Raw genomic sequence first — 19,416 nt, forward strand, 5'->3', positions numbered from 1 at the left:
TGGGAGCAAAGAGCAAGAAACCCCTAATTCCATCTTTGCTGGGGAGAAGGTGGGGGAAAAAAGTCAAGTCTTCCTTTAGAGGAGAGAGGATAGTTGAGTTGTTAGGCTGTGAATTCATCCCAGAAGACAAGGGTAAAGTACGAGAAGAAGACAGGCAGAAAGACTAGGATACGCTTTTGCTTTTGCATGGAAGCATGGCAAGTAGTTCTGTTCAAGACATGAGGCAGTGATTCTCAACCCTTAGTGCACTTTTAGATCACCTGAGAAGCTTAAAAAATTTACCAAGCTGCCTACTGGTTTGAAGACCTCTGGAATAGGTAAGCTATGCAAGAATGGTGAAAGATAGGTAGGAGTCAGGGTTTGAAAGTCCTTGTACTTCGTAGTAAGGAATTTGGACTGTTGTCTAGATAATGGAGAGCCATTTAAACAGAAGGAACAAAAGGCAAAGTAGAGATGAATAGGCTCCCCCAGTTTGTAGTGTAGAGGATAAAATTGGAGGGAATGAAACCTAAATTGGGAAGATCATTTAGTTAAGGAATATTGTCTCCTTTACAAAACTCCCAACTTCCACAGTTTAATATTAGGAGGAAACAGGGTTCTAATTAGTGTTCTCAAGTTTACCTTTTGGGCTCTGCCTTCCCCTTCAGATTCTCAAACTTTGGTTAATGGTATTACTCCCCAGGCCCATGTTTCTCAAACTTCAGTGTGCAAGTGAATTACCAACAGTTCCTTTTGTCTATAGATCTGGGGTGGGGGTTTGCATTTCTGACAAGCTCTCGGATTCCCCTAGATAGTAGTAGAATCAGTATGGTTTAATGACTGAATGAGGGGAAAGAAGGAAAGGGAAGAGCCTAGGATTATTTAAAGGTATCTAGCTTTAGGTGAATGTTAGTGCCTTTGACCAAAATAGACAACACAGAAGGAAGAAACATAGGTTTGGCATAGAAGATAATGAATTAAGTTCTGGACAACACTGAGTTTGAACATCTGTGAATTGACCAAATGAAGATGGTACTTCAGATAGGCAGTAGGAGTTATCTGGAGCTCAGGAGAGAGGTCAGGTTAGAGATGAAGACTTAGAGGAATTTTTGGCACAGGTGACCACTTTGAGTGGTCATAGGATTCCTGGGGGTGGGTCTCTGAGAGTCTTTCTGGGGCTTCCCAGGGTCAAAACAATTTTTATAGTAATGTTATGGCATTATTTGCCCCCCCCCCTTTTTTTTTTTTTTTTACAATAATGCTAAGACATATCTGGCTTTTTAACTTTCATTTTTTCTGGAGTTTACAGTGAAAATTTCCAGTCTGTAATGACACATGATGACATCATCACCCTGACTTACGAATTGTGTACTTGTATATTCTGATGTTTCAAAACTTCTTTAGTTTTAACATCTAGAATAGTAAATATCGATAGTTATAGCCTATGCAAAGCTCTGAGGCATCCTTGACAGTTTTAAGAGTTTGTAGAGGAGTCCTGGGACCTAAAAGTTTAAAAACTGCTTCTGTGGGTGAACTCATTTTGATAGTGCGTGTAATGCTGGGAAATGTTAGCAGGCCGAGGTAAGCGTGCTAGAGTAAGAGTAGTAGTCTGGTAAGGAGGTGTAGACTGTAGGAAGAAGAGGAGAAAGAGGGGAGAATAAGGAGTAGAACTAAATGTCACAGAAGTCAATTAAGATAATGACTATAAAAAGTGACTAAGAATTGTCACTTAGGCTTAGTTTTAGTAGACTAATGGGAGCAAGATACTAGATTGTAGCCCATTAAAGAGAGCTGGGATAGTGAGGAAATAGTGACAGCAAATATTGACTACTCTCGGCAGAATCTTGATGATAAGGGAGATGGTGTCTAGAGTCTTAACAGGCTCGACATATTATGTATAGGGAAGGGCTTGTAGCAGAGCTGTGACGACAGGACAAGGAAAGTGCTGAAAAGAGAGGAGAAAATAGAACCAAGCTTAACACCTTTTTTGGGGAGGTGGTATGAAATGCCGAGATCCAGAACCTGGGTGGGCAGGGTTCATTGTGGACAGAATTAACTGGGAACAGCTTTTCCCCTGATGGGCAAACTTCCAGCCTAATAACCTTTCTCTTGCTCCACAGTGAAATAGAGTTTATCAGCTGAAGGAAAGAATCATGAGTTGGTTGTGGGTGTGAGAATGATGAAAATTTTATGGGAGGGACCAGAAGGGGAGTTTGCAGGGGATGGAGGGAGATGGCCATTCATCTTATTTTAAATGTTTCAGAATGCCTGAAGGAGTTGGAAACAGGATCTGTGCGTATTGTCTGCTGGCCAAAAGTCCAGATTATTTTATGAGGATAAGAGAAGGAGCCCATATTTCTTGGTTATCAGTGTTTTCCAAGTTTTAAAATCTGCCTGATTCACCTATTTGCAGTTCTTCTTCAAGGACCCATCTCTAACTAAGCACAAAGACCTTCTCTAACTTTCTCTAAATTCTTTGTATTTGCCGTCTCCACTCATCTTTACCTCAGGATGCTAAGATAAATTACCTTGTAGCTCATTTGGAATTTATAATGAACAGTTATACCATAACTCTCCTCCCTACCTCTCCTTTTGGATGTCCTAGGATGTATTTTATGTTACTTTGTCTTATTTTATTTCTTACTAAGGTTGAAATATTTGTGACCGAATATAAATGATTGAATTACATCATCTTTAATAATGTTGGAGAAGCACATTTAAGTCTATTTATACCTGTGTCCTTACATACAGCATATTACATAATAATGTTGATAAAGCAAACACATGTTAAATTATTTTATTTTTGCCTCAATTTAATCTTTAATATTCATCTTTTATAATTCTTCTGTGTAACCTGAATCATTGATGTTGAACAGTTTATTTTTATTTATTTACTTATTTTAACATTTTATTTATTTGAGAATGAGAGAGAGACCACAAGCAGGGCAAGCGGCAGAGGGAGAGGGAGAAGCAGACTCCCCGCTGAGCTGGGAGACCAACGTGGGGCTCAGTCCCAGGAGCTTGGGATCATGACCTGAGCTGAAGACAGACGCTTAACTGACTGAGCCACCCAGGCACCCCTGTGTTGAACATTTTTAAAAAGATTATTTCTCTTTCTAGAGCCAGTTTTTTTTTTCCCCTTCCTCTTGAGTAATTAATTACCAGTTCTTTAACCCTCTGTCCACTAGCATTGAATTACTGTTTATTTGGGTCCAAGTACATTTGATTTCTGAGATATTTAGGATTAAGGATTTTAATTATAGGTATATGGAAGCTAGGATAGTTGTTGGATCTAGACACTTAAACTTAGATCCATTTTCAGAATTGTAATGATTGTAATGAGAGAAAAATATGATATGGTGCCTTGACTGTCTTAATTTACCTCTAATGTTGATTAATGAAGGTCATTTTATGAAAGTTTTGATTAACTTTGTCATTTGAATTAAGTTTCTAGAAGTGGTCTTGAAACCTAAATGAGATTTTTTTTTTCTCATTCGAGTTGAAGTGATGGTATTAAAGATAGTTTGAAGCATTAATTCTTCATTAATTCTTTTCTTGTTCTTTTTTTAAGAAGAATTTTCAAAGGACCACATTACGTATGGTTTCTTATTTTCATATTTTGGATGAAGTAGAAATTAAGAACACCAGGGAATTGGACCTAAAACTAGGTTGGACCTGACTTTAGGAGTGCATTATTTCCATTTCTAGGACTAGTGGTAATTGTTTATAGAGTTCTTTAATAGGTTATTTTTAACCTAAAATCTCCTTTGTTGAAGTAGGTATTTAAAAATTACACATACACATGTATAAATTGATTTAAATGGGTTATATTCTGATATTAGTAAATTGGCTGAATTAGTAGAGTGGTAAGAGTACTTCCTGTTTTTATTTCGTTTCTGCTCATACCCATCTCTACTTTTTATATTTCTTTTTTGCTCTCTTAATAGTGTTTGGCTTAAATGTTTGCTCAGTGAATACTTAGGTATCCTAGATTGATTGGAAATTATGATTCTATTTGAAGATAGAGGTAAAACTGACCTTAAATTTTAGGTTTTAGATAGATTTTTTAAAAAAATTCGTTAAAGTTTTACTTGTCTATATGTATTTGTTATAATCCAGAAAAATCTTTTTTTTAATGTCTTAGTCTGAATACCCAGTAAGAAAGAAGAAGACTTGAAAAATGAGTTTAGTGATGTGTAGTTAAGTATCACTGAAAGTTACATTTTCATGCCTATTCCTCCCCTACGTGAATTACCTTGTTTTTGACTTTATTCTGTTTAAATCTGTTCAGCTCCTCAAGATTGTTAGAAAACTAGTTCATTGCCCTCATCAATTTTAAGAAATACTCTTTGTATCCTGCTGCCTACATTCTTTTCTAAAATATTTTAGCCTGATAAATGATTTTTGTGGTATTCTTCTTGATGGGTTCCTCCATCTTTTCTTATCTTTGTGCTGGTAGTATTTTCTCATTACTTCTTACTGTGTTAGGTGGGCCAAACCAGAAATCTTAGTATTACTATGTTAATTGTTTTACTAAGACATTGTATATAACAGTGTTTCTGTATATAATATATAATGCGTAATAACAGTGTCCTCCTGAAGGAGAGTAATCTGTGTGCATCCAAAATAGTGTATAGCAGTAATAAAGACATTTTCTCATTAGAGGATTTAAATTTGTTTTTTTCTCTCCCTTATAAGACTAATAATCATACTTCTAAATTAAAAGATTTAAAAGTTCCTGTGAAATATCTGGAATTACTTTGTAAAATTTCCTTTTATTTAAAAAGAGAAAACTATATTTATTTAATTCTACCACTGTACATTAAAGGACATGCTCTTATAGAAGCTATATTCACCAAAAGTTAGAGTGTCTGACCCTAACATATGTTATAGGACAGCAAAGGAAGTGGGTCTATCTTGGTTGAATATATATGTCCTTAGTGTCCTGGAAGGAAAAGTGAACTGGAAACCAAATGTGGGTCTGATATTGGCTCTCTGCGTCTTTTTCTGTAAAGGTGGAGGACTATGTGTGTCAGAGTCAACTGGGAAACTTTTTCAAAGGAGAAAGAACTTCCTGCTTGGAAGTTCTGATACACTCCGAGTAGATAATCTTTCGCTTTATTATAAATCATGAAATCTTGAAATAATGTTCTATAACCCATTTACTTAGCCAGGAAATAAATAGCTGTTAAATGTTTCCCTTTATACAAATGCATTTAGTGTCAGTGGTTAGTTGTTTTTTTAGAACAAAAACGTTCTAAGCTGATGATGAAAATAAGATTGGAAGAGAAAAATGCCAAGTCATTCCAAGATACTTTTAAAGTGGAACCTGGTATAGTGCTTGACCATAGTATATGCTCAGTAAATATTTGTTGAATGAATAAATCTAACATCTCTTTAGTTGTAGCATACTATACAGGTAGTTTTTGTGTCAACAACTACAAATGATTCTTATATATTCATCGAAGCAAGGTTCCTTAACCTTAACCTTATTGACATTTGGGGTTAGATAATTCTTGAGGTGTGGTGGGTTGTCTTGTGAATGCAGTATGTTTATCAGCATCTCTGCCAAACACATTAGATATCTGTAGCCCACTCTCTCTCTCCCCGCCAACCTCCCCTCCCCCACTTGTGAGTCCAGGTATCCAGAGTATCTCCAGGTATTGCCAAATATCGCCTGGTTGAGAACCACCCCATTAATGGAGGAGAGAGAGTAGTTTGAGCATGCTACCTGTGGAGCTAGATTATAACTCTTTTACATTTCACATCTCCTAAGTGTGGAAACTGAAGCCTAGAGAGGTTAATTAATTTGCCTACAGATAGTAAGTTAATAGTCAAAATTCTCATTCCAAAGTATCTGTTTTGTTTCAAAGTGATGCTCTCAACTACTGTGTCTACACTTTCTCTCTCTGTATAACTAAGATAATGTGTAACTCATTAGTTAGATAAATGATCCTAGCTAGTCTTTTGAAAAAAAAAAAAATGGTATTCTTTTTTGGAAATATTTAGATTTAAGATGATTTATAGTAACATCAAATTTGCCAATCCAAGATATCCCTGGACTAACAACATTTCACAAATATTTTATCTGATAAATACTGCTTTTAGTCTGGATTTTAAGGTCAGTCAGCACAAGCTGACATTACTGAGAAATTTGGCTTCAGTATGTTATACTATAGTAGAGTTTTAAAAATATTAGATATATTTTTATGTCAGCAGAGCATAGTATGATTAATTCTCATTTTCTAAAATAACAGAGTAACCATGACAACCCATTGGACTTCTTATATCCTAATGAATTTTCTGCTGTATGCCACAGTTTGAGTCTTTAATTTTTAATAGAAGATTATATTAAGAATAATATAATAATAATATATTTTTTTTAAGATTTACTTATTTGAGAGAGGGAGAGTGCCTGAGTGCCCGTGTGTGGGTGGGGGGAGGGGCAGAGGGAGAGAGAGAATCTGAAACAGATTCCCACTGAGCTTGGAGCCCAACATGGGGCTCTTATCTCACGATCCATGAGATCATGGTCCTGAGCCGAAATCAGGAGTCAGATGCTTAAACAACTGAGCCACCTAGGTGCCCCAAGAATAATTTCTTAATTTTAGACAATTTCCAATGTGGACTATACAGGACTTACTACTGTATATATAGATGGCCTATTGCTAATTCATTGGCATCATTTTGGAGCTCTTTTTTGTTTGTTTGTTTAAGATTTATTTATTTATTTGGGAGGGAAGAGAGAGTCTTAAGCAGACTCTGAGCTGAGCATGGAGCCCAGCATGGGGCTCGATCTGGACGCTTAACTGACTGCACCACCCAGGTGCCCCAGAGCTCTTTAAAAAGTAAGGATTCCTTTGGTCTTTCTCCAGAGATGGTTAACTTTGGAATGGGGACTTCAGCATGAGCTTTAAATAAAAGCTTTGTAAGTGATTATGATGTATAGTGACATCGAGAATCCATGCTAATATTTGAATGATAGAACGATTTCTTTTAAAAAACAACTCACTTTTGGGGTGCCTGGGTGGCTCAGTCATTAAGCATCTGCCTTCGGTTCATGTCATGATCCCAGGGTCCTGGGATCGAGCCCTGCATTGGGCTCCCTATCCCGTGGGAGGCCTGCTTCTCCCTCTCCCACTCCCCCTGCTTGTGTTCCCTCTCTCGCTGTGTCTCTCTCTCTGTCAAATAAATAAAATCTTTAAACAAACAAACAAACAAAACCTCACTTTTTGGGGGTTATATATGTATTGCTATAGAGAATAACAATGGGATACCACTTTTTTTTTTTTTTAAACACATCAGGTAGATATTTAAAGATTGGTGGGCATTCTCACAGTGGAAGTGTAGATTGATACTGCCTTTGAAAATGCACTATGGCAATATGTTTAAAATCTTTAGTGTGCATATTCTGTGACACAACATTTACTCTTAAAAGTGTCTATCCCAAAGAAATAAATTGTTTAAGGATCTAGGGATTCATGTTCAGGGAAATGTCTATAGAGATATTATACAGGAGTGTTTTACTCCATCATGAGTGTCACACCGGGAGAAAAGTTGTGAAATCACTGTTCTAAATTTTACTATTGTAAGTACTCTCAAAATGCCAACATTTCCAGAATAAGTTATCTTGAAAATTTGCTTTTTCCTCTCACAGCAGTTGCTCTATATGTCTGTTTTATTCTGATTGTATGATTTGAAAACTTAAAAGATCATATGAATAGGATAGAAAGTCCAACTTTATTTTAATTTTGGTTTATACTATTCAAAAATAAAGCCTTCAAGGGAAAGTCATAGAAGGGGGAAAATGCCAAGAAATAGTTATGCTTTGTGAATTGTAAGAAAATGGCAAATAAAATTGCATTTCATCAGTATTGAAGACTTGGTATGCTTCTTCAAACATACATGAATGCAAATTAAAATGGGTCCAGACGATAGGAGCTTGAGAAGTCAGACTGTGAGTATGGCAAGTTAAGGTAGCTTTTAAAAATTGAGAGTAAGATTGTGGTAGTATATAATTCTTTTAGGTGCTAATGTGCTTGTGGATATTGTCTTATTTGTGAGGGGAGTAAAAATCCTTCGGGCTTTTAAAAATGATGTGAGCAGGCACAGTTTTAGTAACCTGTAAACACACATTTTCATTGGGTAGTTACCCAAGTTTATCTTATTGGCTCTCTACCATCTTTGATCATACATATTATTAAATAATAAAGGCAGTACAGCAGAAAATAGGCTACGCTCAAAATTGCTGATGTGTTGATTGGATTTACTTCAAACAGCAAGGAAATGCTCTTATTTAATGATAAGATCCCAAAATGTTGCATACATAAACTTTTTATATTAAATATTGAAATCAGCAATGTAACAAAGATCTTCTTTTAGGTGTCAAAGATTCAAGCAAACATTTCCAGATAATAATAGTTCTCCATATTAAAGTTTTGACTCTTGGGCAGAGACAGACTGTGAATTTCAGGTCCTGCCAGCTCAAAATCCTTGAATTAGGATGTACATATTTCATGATAGTTTTAGCTAAATGTAAATTGGATGCAAAGCAGCAAGGAAATTTTTACAATAGAATTTTAGTTTTCTTACAGTGCATTATTCTAACCAAATTTTTATAGCAAAAGGTTGGAAGAAACAGTATCTTGTACATTTGATATTCTTGAATAGAACATCTATTTTACATTGACTATTTTTATAAAGCTCCAGATTTTCCTTTCTAGTTCAGTGCAGTTTTGATATGTGCCATTAAAGTAACAGATTTCTCCAGCATTTTCCTGTCTTACATCTAGTTCAACAAATTTTGCCTAGAAATATGGAATAAAATTGAACATTGGCATTACCAGCTTCAGGCAAAAAAATTTGTCATGCCATTTGTTCAAAGTACAGTGACCTTAAATTTGATACCTGAGTAACTCTATGAATCATTGGAATAGCCAGTGAGTTGTATTTTTGAAACCAATCTGTACCTAAATGAATCAGTTGGAAAAAATACATTCTGACAAGACGGAGGATTGAATATTTTGTTATGGATATTATTTAATAATAGAGTAACTTTTTCTATTTTTTTTTTAAGATTTTATTTATCTGAGAGTGAGAGAGGGAGAGCATGAAGGGGGGAGGGTCAGAGGAAGAGGGAGAAGCAGGCTCCCCCCTGAGCAAGGAGCCCGATGCGGGGCTTGATCCCAGGACTCTGGGATCATGAACTAGCCGAAGGCAGACGCTTAACTGACTGAGCCACCTAGGCGCCCCACTTTTCTTTCTATTTTAAAGTATTTTCTCATTTAATGGGAAGAGATTAAATATATCTGTGTCTATTAACTGTAGTAATTTAATAGAGATGATGATCTCTGACTTTTCTTTTTGTTGTCCAGTCAGGGCTGATGAATTGTACTTAAGGTAGAGGTAAAGAATAAATTTTAGGGTTGCCTGGGTGGCTCAGTTGTTAAGCATCTGCCTTCGGCTCAGGTCATGATTCCAAGGTCCTGGGATCGAGCCCCACATCAGGCTCCCTGCTTGGCTGGAAGCCTGCTTCTCCCTCTCCCACTCCCCCTCTTATGTTCCCTCTCTCGCTGTGTCTCTCTCTGTCAAGTAAATAAAATCTTTAAAAAAAAAAGAATAAATTTTAACATCCACTCCCTCCTCTTTTGTGATGGTATCTTTTCACGTACTGTTAAAATTTCCTATAATGCATTTATGCCAATAATTTTAAGTATCTCTGTTTGGAGGCTGATAGAGGTGGTTATCTGTTATCATGGCACAGTCCGTACTGATTTATCTCCCTCCTTCTGTGACAGTGTTAAGATGGTAGTTTTTTTTATATTTTGTCTTATTTGCATTGAAGAAACACATTTATTTTTATTTTAAAAATAGGTCGAGGAGCCAGATAAAACAAGATCCCATATTAGATTTGAAAACCTTGTTTAATAATCACTGACTTAAATTCCAAATAAAATAGAAGCATTAGTTTAATTATATCACTGTCGCCTCTTGAGTCGTTTAGATTTGTTTTTCTTTTTTGAACATACTTTTCAACTGCTAGAAAATACCATGTAAATTCTAACTAATATCTTAGAACATTTAAATGCCAGAGTAATCATTCAGATTTTGGTATGATTACAAATTAGCATTTATAAAGCTAAATTGAATAATACCACTCTCTGCTTTCATCATTTTCTCCTAACCACTCTTCCATTGTATGACATAATTCTTTGACTTTTTATAATTCTGATAGTCTTTCCATCTTTACTTTAAAAGCCAAATCAGGGGCACCTGGGTGGTGCATTCGGTTGAGCAACTGACTCTTGGTCTCGGCCCAGGTCATGATCTCATAGTCATGAGATGGAGCCCCACGTTGGGCTCCATGCTCAGCGTGGTGTCTGTTTGAGATTCTCTCTCTCTCCCTCTGGCCCTCCCCCAACTTGTGCTCGCTCTGTATCTCAAATGAATAAATTTTTAAAAATAAATAAAGCCGTATCATATTATTTTGCTTTCCATATTTATTTTGCCTTCTATTTTCTGGTAAACTGTAATGCAATAAAAAAAAAAACAAAACAGAAAAGAAAGAAATGACTGCATCAGCAAGAGCAGTAATAAGCTTGAAAACATTCTGTAAAATACGCAACATGCACAATTTTTACACCTTGTGCAAATGCCAAGCTGGCCTGGTTGATGTCCCTTGGATTTTCTAGGAAATCACTGGTCAAGATCAGTGGTTTTTCAAATCTTTTTTAAGCCATTAGAACTCTTTCTTCATAGTAAGTCTAATATGGGACCTCATTGTGTTAAAATGAGGGATGCTGTGTTTGCAAGCACAGAGGTGGAGGTAGGATAAGGATGTGTCTTTGATAGGCTAGAGCCTTAGCTCAGCCCCCTGCTCCTTCCTTCCCTTTTCCTCTTCTTTAACATCTTTTGAGGCACAACCTCCTTTCCTAAGGTATCTTGGGAGTACAGTTTGAAAATCACAGATAGCATTCCGAATTTTTCTTCACTGATGAGCCATTTTAAAGATTAAATATTTGGTACATTTCTGTACATCCTAAATCCCCAAGGTTCTAAATTCCTAAATCCATGTAGAAATGAGTGACTCAGGAGAATTGTTAGCAGAACCTTCACCGAGAATTTTTGTTTTGTTTAATATAGGTATTGTTCAGATTTAAATTTAAAACAAACAAAATAAACTAATGCACCTTTTCCTGAGGTTAGTGATACAATATTTAGGGCCTAGACTGCTCGTTCTGTGGCTTATAGTTGAGAAGAGAGTTGAATGGGACCTTAAAGAGGAAACATCACTTATTTTGCAAGCCCTACAAGTTATTTATAAGCTACTGGGAAGAAACTGCTAATCATTTAACATGTGATTGAAGTTTTGAAATAGGAAAGTACACAGATATTTGGAATAATAGGATAGCCATTCAGATAAGAAAATTTATTGGGTGCTTACTGACATTTATAGAGTACACAACTGTTCCAGATGGTGTACTAAGTATGTTTCTGGTGTGTTTCTTATTTAATCCCCACAATCCTATACCTGTATTACCACATTTAAAATTGATGAGAATAGGGTGCCTGGCTGGCTCAGTCAGTAGAGCATGTGACTCGATCCTCGGGGTTGTGAATTTGAGCCCCATGTTGGGCGTAGAGATTACTTAAAAAAAAAAAAAAAAAGATGAAAAATTGGAGTCTTGGGTTAAATAACATGCTGAGAGTTATGGTAAATAATGGACCCAGAGTTTGATTCTTAGTCTCAATCTGTGCTGCTTCAGAGACCCATGGTACTTGCTTTTTAGGAAATTATGGTTCTTTTGGGATGACAGAACAAGTCTAAAATAATCTGAGGTGAGAGTAAGGAATGAGGTGGTAATATTAGGACATGGGTGAAAAAAGATTAGGGTTTATAGGAAGGGACAGAATATGGTGTGTTCATAATGGAAGCATTTACTTTATAGGTGAATTTAGTTATATCTCGGTTTTCCTTTTTTGTTTTATATTTTGTTCAACTTTTTGGTTTTTTATTACCTATTTCCAGCTTCTTTACCTGCACTAGTCATACATTATAGTCTTAAAATTAGTTTTAGTCTTGTCATCCTTTTACCTACCCCCTCTTTCCTCAAATTCTTCTCTGGTTTAAAGGAGGTAAACCTGTTGGCCTTTTTGTTTTTTTTTTTTAACTGTAATAATTATACATTTGGGTTTTTCTCATTCATTGTTTTTAACAAAATGACATTTCCCTCAAAGGACTGTCCCACTTCCCCATTCCATTAAATTTAAAATTTAGGTAGGGAAATTTTGCCTTAAAGTTTTTACTTAAGTAATCTATAGGTCTTAAAAAAAAAAAAAAAAAGACCTTAAGTATCTTCAAATATATATTCAGTAAAGTGTTTAATGAATGTTATTCCAAATAAGTTTGAGAATTTCTTCATACACTGTAACTTTTCACCCCATTCCCCTTTTGGAGATAGCCAGTGACTGTTACCATTTAGAAGCTTTGTGGTAAATAAATCTAACTTTGCTCACCCCAGTTGAACCATCCTGCTGTCCTCTGCATTTAAAATGTAGCCTCTCAACCAAACTGATCCACTGTTCCTTGGAATATATTTTAGAAAATGATACAGAACCATTTAGATAGAAAATGTTTCCAGTATAACTTTCAGAATTGTGTTATTTTATGTGATTTTTTGTTCTTGTTGTTTATTCAAAAGTAGCTAGTCAAGATTTAAGATGGAATTCAGATGGGATCCTGCCATGCTTAAAAATTAGTACATTAAACTGTTGTGAAAAACCATATTTTCTTGATCTTAAATTACATTTTTTTTTTAACACAGATTAGGGAAGGATGTGAATAAACATTATTTGGGAATTATCTTTTAAGATAGATTTTAAGGTTCTTTATAAAAATGTTAGCTTAGAATTTTTAATTTGGTGTTATTTTTATTTTGAGGAAAAAAAAAGATTGGTTATTATTTGTCTGAGTCTGATAACTAATGACCTATTTACCCTAAATTGCTGGTACATCAGTCTACCTCTTGAGTAGATCGCCAGTTAGGGTGGATTTCTTTAAGATCTCTGGTTTGTGTTGTGAAAACATGTAGGCAGTTTGTTGGACATAATGAATTTTATTTACAAACTTGATAAAATTTTGAAATGTTTTTGTATTGTTGATTCATTCAGTTCTTGATATAGGGCATGTAGTCTATCATATAGAGAAAAAAAGAGCATTTAGGCCTTGGGAATACAGAATTGAATTTGATTTAAATCCTGGTTACCTTGAATAAGTTACTTAACATTAATGTATTTATCAAGTGATAACTGTATGCTAGGCATGAGGAAATGGGAGGGTAAGATGGGGAGATGATAGAACTCCTGTTAAAGAATTCAGACACTAGAACATTCACTTCATCCTCTCTGAATCTGTTATCATGTTGACAAAATGGGGGTGAGAGAACTTAAAATCCCCATGATAATACTAAAGAGGAATCATAGATGCTCAACACAAGTTAGGTTATGTGTTGTCATTTGTACTGTTTAATCATAGACTACTCAGAGACAACGAAATATGGATTATTTCCCTTTCTTGTTTGGGGACTGCATTGCCTTTAGAGATTTAAGTTGTATCATTCATTCAAACATTCTTTGTTCTGGCACCAGACATACTTGCCAAGCTTCTAGAATTTGAGGGCCTTGTGCCATTGCATTGTGCTTTTTGCTCTTAGTTTTAGTTTTTAACTAAGCACAACAGCTTGTCAGACTCCACAAAAATTACTTGCTTTTTAGCCTGATGAAAATGCTAATTTGAGAATAAGCAATCATCTAGGGTTGGGAATCTGCAGACTTAGGTAAAGGGCCAGATGTTTTAGGCTTTGTGGACCATATAGTCTCTCTAGGAACTAACTCTGCTGTCGTAGTGTGAAAGCAACCATAGTCAGTACATAAATGAACGAGGGTGGCTGTGTTCCAATAAAACTTTATTTATGGACACTGAAATTTGAATTTCTTAAAATTTTCATATCACAATATTGTTTTAATTATTAAATTTTTCAGTTCTTTAAAAATGTAAAAGACATGCCTAGATAATGGGCCTTACAGAGACAGGTAGCTAGCCAGATTTGGCCATTGGGCTGTAATTTGCTGCCCCCTGATTTAGAGCATAATCTATGAATTTGCTCTAATTGTTAGATAATAACTGTAGGGATTGTATATATATATTGGGGTTTGAGTTCTGCTCTTTTCTTTTTCATCCAAGTTTACTTTTATAAACTAAGTATGTATGAATAATAGAAAACTAATAGGAAAAACATAGGGTTTTTTTTCTTTACTTGTTTTTATTGTGTTTTGCCCAATCCAGTGAAGGGTGCTTTAAAAGGCTGCTTACTCTCAGATTTTTCATCCATCTCAAGTCAAATTCTATAAATGTGAATTTCAAGTAATGTGTACAAGGACTTCTATACTTTGTTTAAAATTTACATAGTAGGAAATTTTATCTTTTAAATAAATTGTATATAGGTAACTATACATTTACATCGCATGAGCACTAATGAACAAAATAGTCTTTGTTTTGAAATAAAAATAATTTTTATACTAACTGTAATAATTGTGTATGTAAAACTGTAACTTTAAATTCTGTTAACTTGCTTTCTGTAGACACCAGAGAAGAAACAATCGGAATCATCCAGAGGAAGAAAGAGAAAAGCAGAAAACCAGAATGAAAGTAGTCAGGGTAAGTGAAGCAAAATCCTTCAGAGCCAAATAAGTATTTACAATTAATCTGATTGTTAGTCAATTAATATAGCTTAACTGTAAAAGTCATATTGTGTTTTTATCATTTCTATAGCTATTATAAATTTATGCATTAATAATAGTTTATAAATGTACTTCCCAGAAGAAAAAATAATATGAAATTGAAATCTTTTGTACCACAGGTAGTGTATGGTTACTGTTTTTAGGCTTTTTGACGTTTCCCGGTTTGTTTGTTTTTTTTTTTTTACTTGAGAATTAGAAAGGCAAGTGTCATGTCCAAACCTGGCAAACATTACCTTATCACCTTTCATTTTTCTTTCTTTATCTGAATTACAGTATTGAAATGGCTTCTTGTCTTTGAATAAGAACTTTAGATGTCACTTTAAAGTGCAAGTACCAAAAACTTGCTTATTCCTTTTATTTAAAAAAGAAAAAGACTGTATAAAAATGATTGAGTTGCTTATTAAAGCATCATCTTTTTCTTTCCATACCTGTTCTTCATTCTTTCTTACATACCTGCCCTTTGTGATATAGGCTAAGAAGATGATTTTCAAGTCATCTACAGAACTCTTATAATGGACAACAAAATAGTATTGTCATTTAATTTGGCCACTCAAAATTAAATACAATAAATTGGCTCTTAAGTCATATATAATGACTTTATACATGTGATTACATGTTTTGGAGCCGCTCTTTAGCTGTAAGGACTGGGGCCAGGAACCCATGGCTTACTAGTACTTGTATGTGGCACTGGCATCAAGGGATGTATTCGCAGCAGCTGTCTGTGTGGAAGGAAGCATTTAAGTCACTCTAGCATCTCTCTATAGATGTGTAGTACTTTGTATCTCCGTCTGCTCAGAGCTCAATTTTGGTCTTAGTGTAGTTCCACCAGGATGTGGTTAGTGGACTTGGAGCTTTATTTAGTGTAAAGTTATATTAGTTATGATAGTTTCAACTTTAGATTTAAAAACTCACTTAAAAGCAGTCCCAAATTGGGACTTCTGGGTTGGTTGATTCAACCTATGTTTTTAAGAATCCATGTTTATTTCTTTGTGGTCTGCTCTCCACAAGAATTGTCTGATTTTCTTAGGTTTTTAGAACGGTTGTCAATTTTGATTGGATTTACTTGAGCTTTCACACTTGTATTTGCTTTAGAGAGAGGTTGGCTTTCTGTGTTTTTTTTCCCCTTTTTCTTTGAAGGTAAGCTTCTTCAAGTCCAGAGCAAACCTCTCCGGTAATCTTGTCGGCCAGAATTGGGTCATGAGTCCGTTCATTCCTTAGCCAGTTATGTCCAACATACGTCCTATTGCCCTTAGAAAAACCAGGTCCATCTCTGAAATTGAAAGTAGGTAAAGTTCCTTTTAGAAATGTGGGCTTTGTGGAGAAGGGATGATCGATACCTGAACAAAATTGGATTTCTGATCAGGAGGGGAGGGGAACTAGGATGGAGGCCAGATAGGAGTTAGCTTCCCCTGATATTACATGTGGTATGTAGGGGGAGGGAATTAACAGAGCCAAGTTTGGGTTCAGTTAGGGAAAAAGAATTAGGGACATAGCTTCTGGATAGGCAACCCAAACCATCTCTGTCGTCTTTAAAGAATAGCACCTTCTTCAGAATCTGCAGGAAAGTTGTTATAGGTGGAAGGAAAATTCCTTGGGTATACAGGCATACCTTAGAGATACTGCAGGTTTGGTTCCAGACCATCACAATAAAGCAAGTATCACCGTAAACGAGTCAAATGAATTTCTTGGTTTTCCAGTGTATATAAAAGTATGTTTATACTGTAGTCTTTTGTGTGCCAGTAGCATTGTATCTAAAAAACATCATATATTAATTTTAAAAATATTACTTAAAAATGCTGTCACCTGAGCTTTCAGTGAGTTGTAATCACTGATAACAAATTGCCATAACAAATACATATAATAATGAAAAAGTTTGAAATATTGGGAGAATTACTAAAATGTGACACACAGACATGACATGAACAAATGGTATCTATTGGAAAAATGATGCCTGTAGACTTGCTCAATGCAAGGTCCTTCAGTTTGTGTTTTAAAAAACCCCAAAACCACAGTGTCAGTGAAATTCAGTGAAACAAGGTATACCTGTAAAACCTTTACAATCCTTTCTGACCTCTAAGTAAATCTGTACAAAACTGTTGTTCAGACTTTCTAGGTACCATTTATAGTCCTGGGTACTTACTTAATTTTTCTTGTTCCACAAAAGAATTTAAGGTTGTTGAACTTTTAAATGTAACCTTTGTTCATTTCAGTAATGCCTGGCACATAGTAACCACTCAAATATTCATTGAATAAATAAATATAAGTCAGTATTGAATTGATAAATGTATATGTTTGTATTATCCAGAGCTTTTGATTTCATGGTGTATTGTCAGTTTTTCTTTGTATTGAAGAAATCATGTATTTTATATAGTTCCACTGAAGGGTGGGTGCCTCTCATCCAAAAAAGTATCTCTAACACTGTATTTCTTAGCACCTTCTTAATTCAATATTTATAAAAGTGATGAAGAGTCCGTTTTAGAGCAAAACTTTTAATTAAAGAACTGTGATATATAATGATTTGGACCCACTTTATCAATATGGTCATATAAGAGCAATATTTAAAATCTAGTCTATTAAAAAAATCCTATTAATTTGGGAATACTTTTTAGAAAATCAAAACATTTTACAAAATAACATTCATGTTAAAGCATGTTATTGTCAGTTTGTATGGTTTTGTGTTAATCAAAGCTTTTTTATTATTTATGGGTATGAATTGGTTTGTCAGTTATGCAGTTGCCACTTTTCTTTTTTTATTCATTGATTTGCTTTTATGAAATTATAGCCATTAAGCAATATGAATAATGTAGTTGTAAAAACAAGATCCTTTAATGTCATTTATTTATTTGATTCTCCAGTAATTGGAACTTTAACAATTGACATGTTATTATTGAAATGTCATTTGATTTTTGGATTTCTGAAATTGGCATCTTACCCTCTGAGGGCTCTTAATATAATTTTTTCAATGTCCCTCACTAACCAACTAAAATACCATGTTCTTTTTATTAAACAGATGATTTTTATGTGTATTAGGGAAATTAAGTTTGACACATTCTTTTTCTGATATAGTATATGATAAGTAGTCATGACTAACTTTAAATCTGTAAAAAATTTTTACTTTTATATTTTAGGAAAAAGTATTGGGGGACGTGGCCACAAAATTAGTGACTATTTTGAAGTAAGTTTATTAACAAATATCTCCAGTTCTTAATATAATTTTACTATGGGCTGAAATAATTTCTTTGAAGCACAAGGTCAACTTTTGATTATCTACTTGATTAGAGCAGTAATGTTCTGTCTTCCTAGGAACTTTAAAATTTACTTTTACATTGGAATGTCACATCATAATTTTCAAAGTACTTTTTCACATAATTTGCTTATGACAACCCAGGAGATAGGTACAGTAGGTATTAGTGTTTCTATATTACATGAGGAAACTGAGGACCAGAGATGTAAAGTTGCCTATTTAAAGTCAAATTCTAAATGGAAGAGCAAAGAGGGGCACCCGGGTGGCACAGTTGGATGAGCATCCGACTCTTGGTTTCAGCTCAGGTCGTGATCTCAGGGTTGTGAGTTCCTGCCCGACGTAGGGCTCCCCACTCAGCATGGAGTCGGCTTAAGATTCTCTTCTTCTCCCTCTGTCCCTCTCTTCTGCGTGCGTGTGTGCACGTATGCTCCCTCATTCTCTCAAATAGATAAATCTTAAAAAAAAAAAAAAAATGGAAGGGCAAAAAGAGAAGTTGAAGTCTAATAGCTTCTAGTTTAGAACTGTTTGTACTGTCATTGCAGCCTTTAGGATAGCACCACGGCAACTTTGAGCCCTATAGATGGAAATTAAATAATGATAGAAGTGTGAATCTGAGAGCCCCTGAAAATAATAAATAGTGGTAAATTTAGATTCTTACCCTGTCTAGAATATTTTCTTACTTCTACACATAAATACTTTCGGCTATCAGTTTCATATTACGGAACGTTAATATGATTGTTAAAACAACAAACATGATCTACTCAGTTGAAAAATATATTTACTTGAGTGTGAGAGCAGAATTTGCCAGTCAGGGGAAGGGCTGCATTAAAAAAATTTTTTTTTACCATCCATTGTTTTTCTTAATTGGGTTTACAGAATCTACGCTAAAACTGTTGCTGACCATGGTCTAGTGTTGCTGACCTAGTGCTCTTTAGTTGAGGTCAGTCCCTCAGTGTTAGTATCAGTTAACAATCTTTGCCAAAGGTTGGATCAATTCAGATAAATAAATCTCAAGTCTCTTGAATGCTGTTCATGTGCCATGAGTTCTGCTAGGCACTGTAGATTAAAAAAAAATTAGACAAAGTCCCTAGGTTACAGGAAAATACACTAGGAGGTCCTCATCTCTTGTCTTCTCTTAATACCCTGAGAGAAAACCAGTAGCAGTGAATTGTTTTCTCCTCCTTTTGTTGGTAGAGAAACATGAGAAATTTGAGAGGTAGCTATGGAATACGTTAGGTGGCTTCTCTTCATATGCACCTAGGTCATGCACTGTAATGCATGTTGTGCATAAAAGAAAGATTGATTTTTATAAGATTTTGTGCTGTTAAAGGGAAAGGACTTGATCTATGTAATTTTTTATATAGTACTTAAAAACATTTGGATTTTTAACAGAT

The 19,416-nt window shown here is 34.9% G+C and overlaps 1 protein-coding gene across 4 annotated transcripts in view; it reads left to right on the forward strand.

Annotated features, from left to right (window-relative positions):
* The window catches only part of TLK1 (tousled like kinase 1), a 154,127-nt gene that overhangs the window by 77,154 nt on the left and 57,557 nt on the right, over positions 1-19,416 (forward strand). For all 4 annotated transcript variants that reach the window (XM_032408318.1, XM_032408322.1, XM_032408325.1 and 1 more), the window contains 2 exons: positions 14,620-14,695; positions 17,907-17,953. In XM_032408318.1, coding sequence (XP_032264209.1) covers positions 14,620-14,695; positions 17,907-17,953 — 123 coding nt within the window. The remainder of the gene's footprint in view (positions 1-14,619; positions 14,696-17,906; positions 17,954-19,416) is intronic.

The sequence above is a fragment of the Phoca vitulina genome, unplaced genomic scaffold (assembly GCF_004348235.1).
Source record: "Phoca vitulina isolate PV1807 unplaced genomic scaffold, GSC_HSeal_1.0 scaffold1, whole genome shotgun sequence".
In the NCBI taxonomy this organism is placed as follows: domain Eukaryota; kingdom Metazoa; phylum Chordata; class Mammalia; order Carnivora; family Phocidae; genus Phoca; species Phoca vitulina.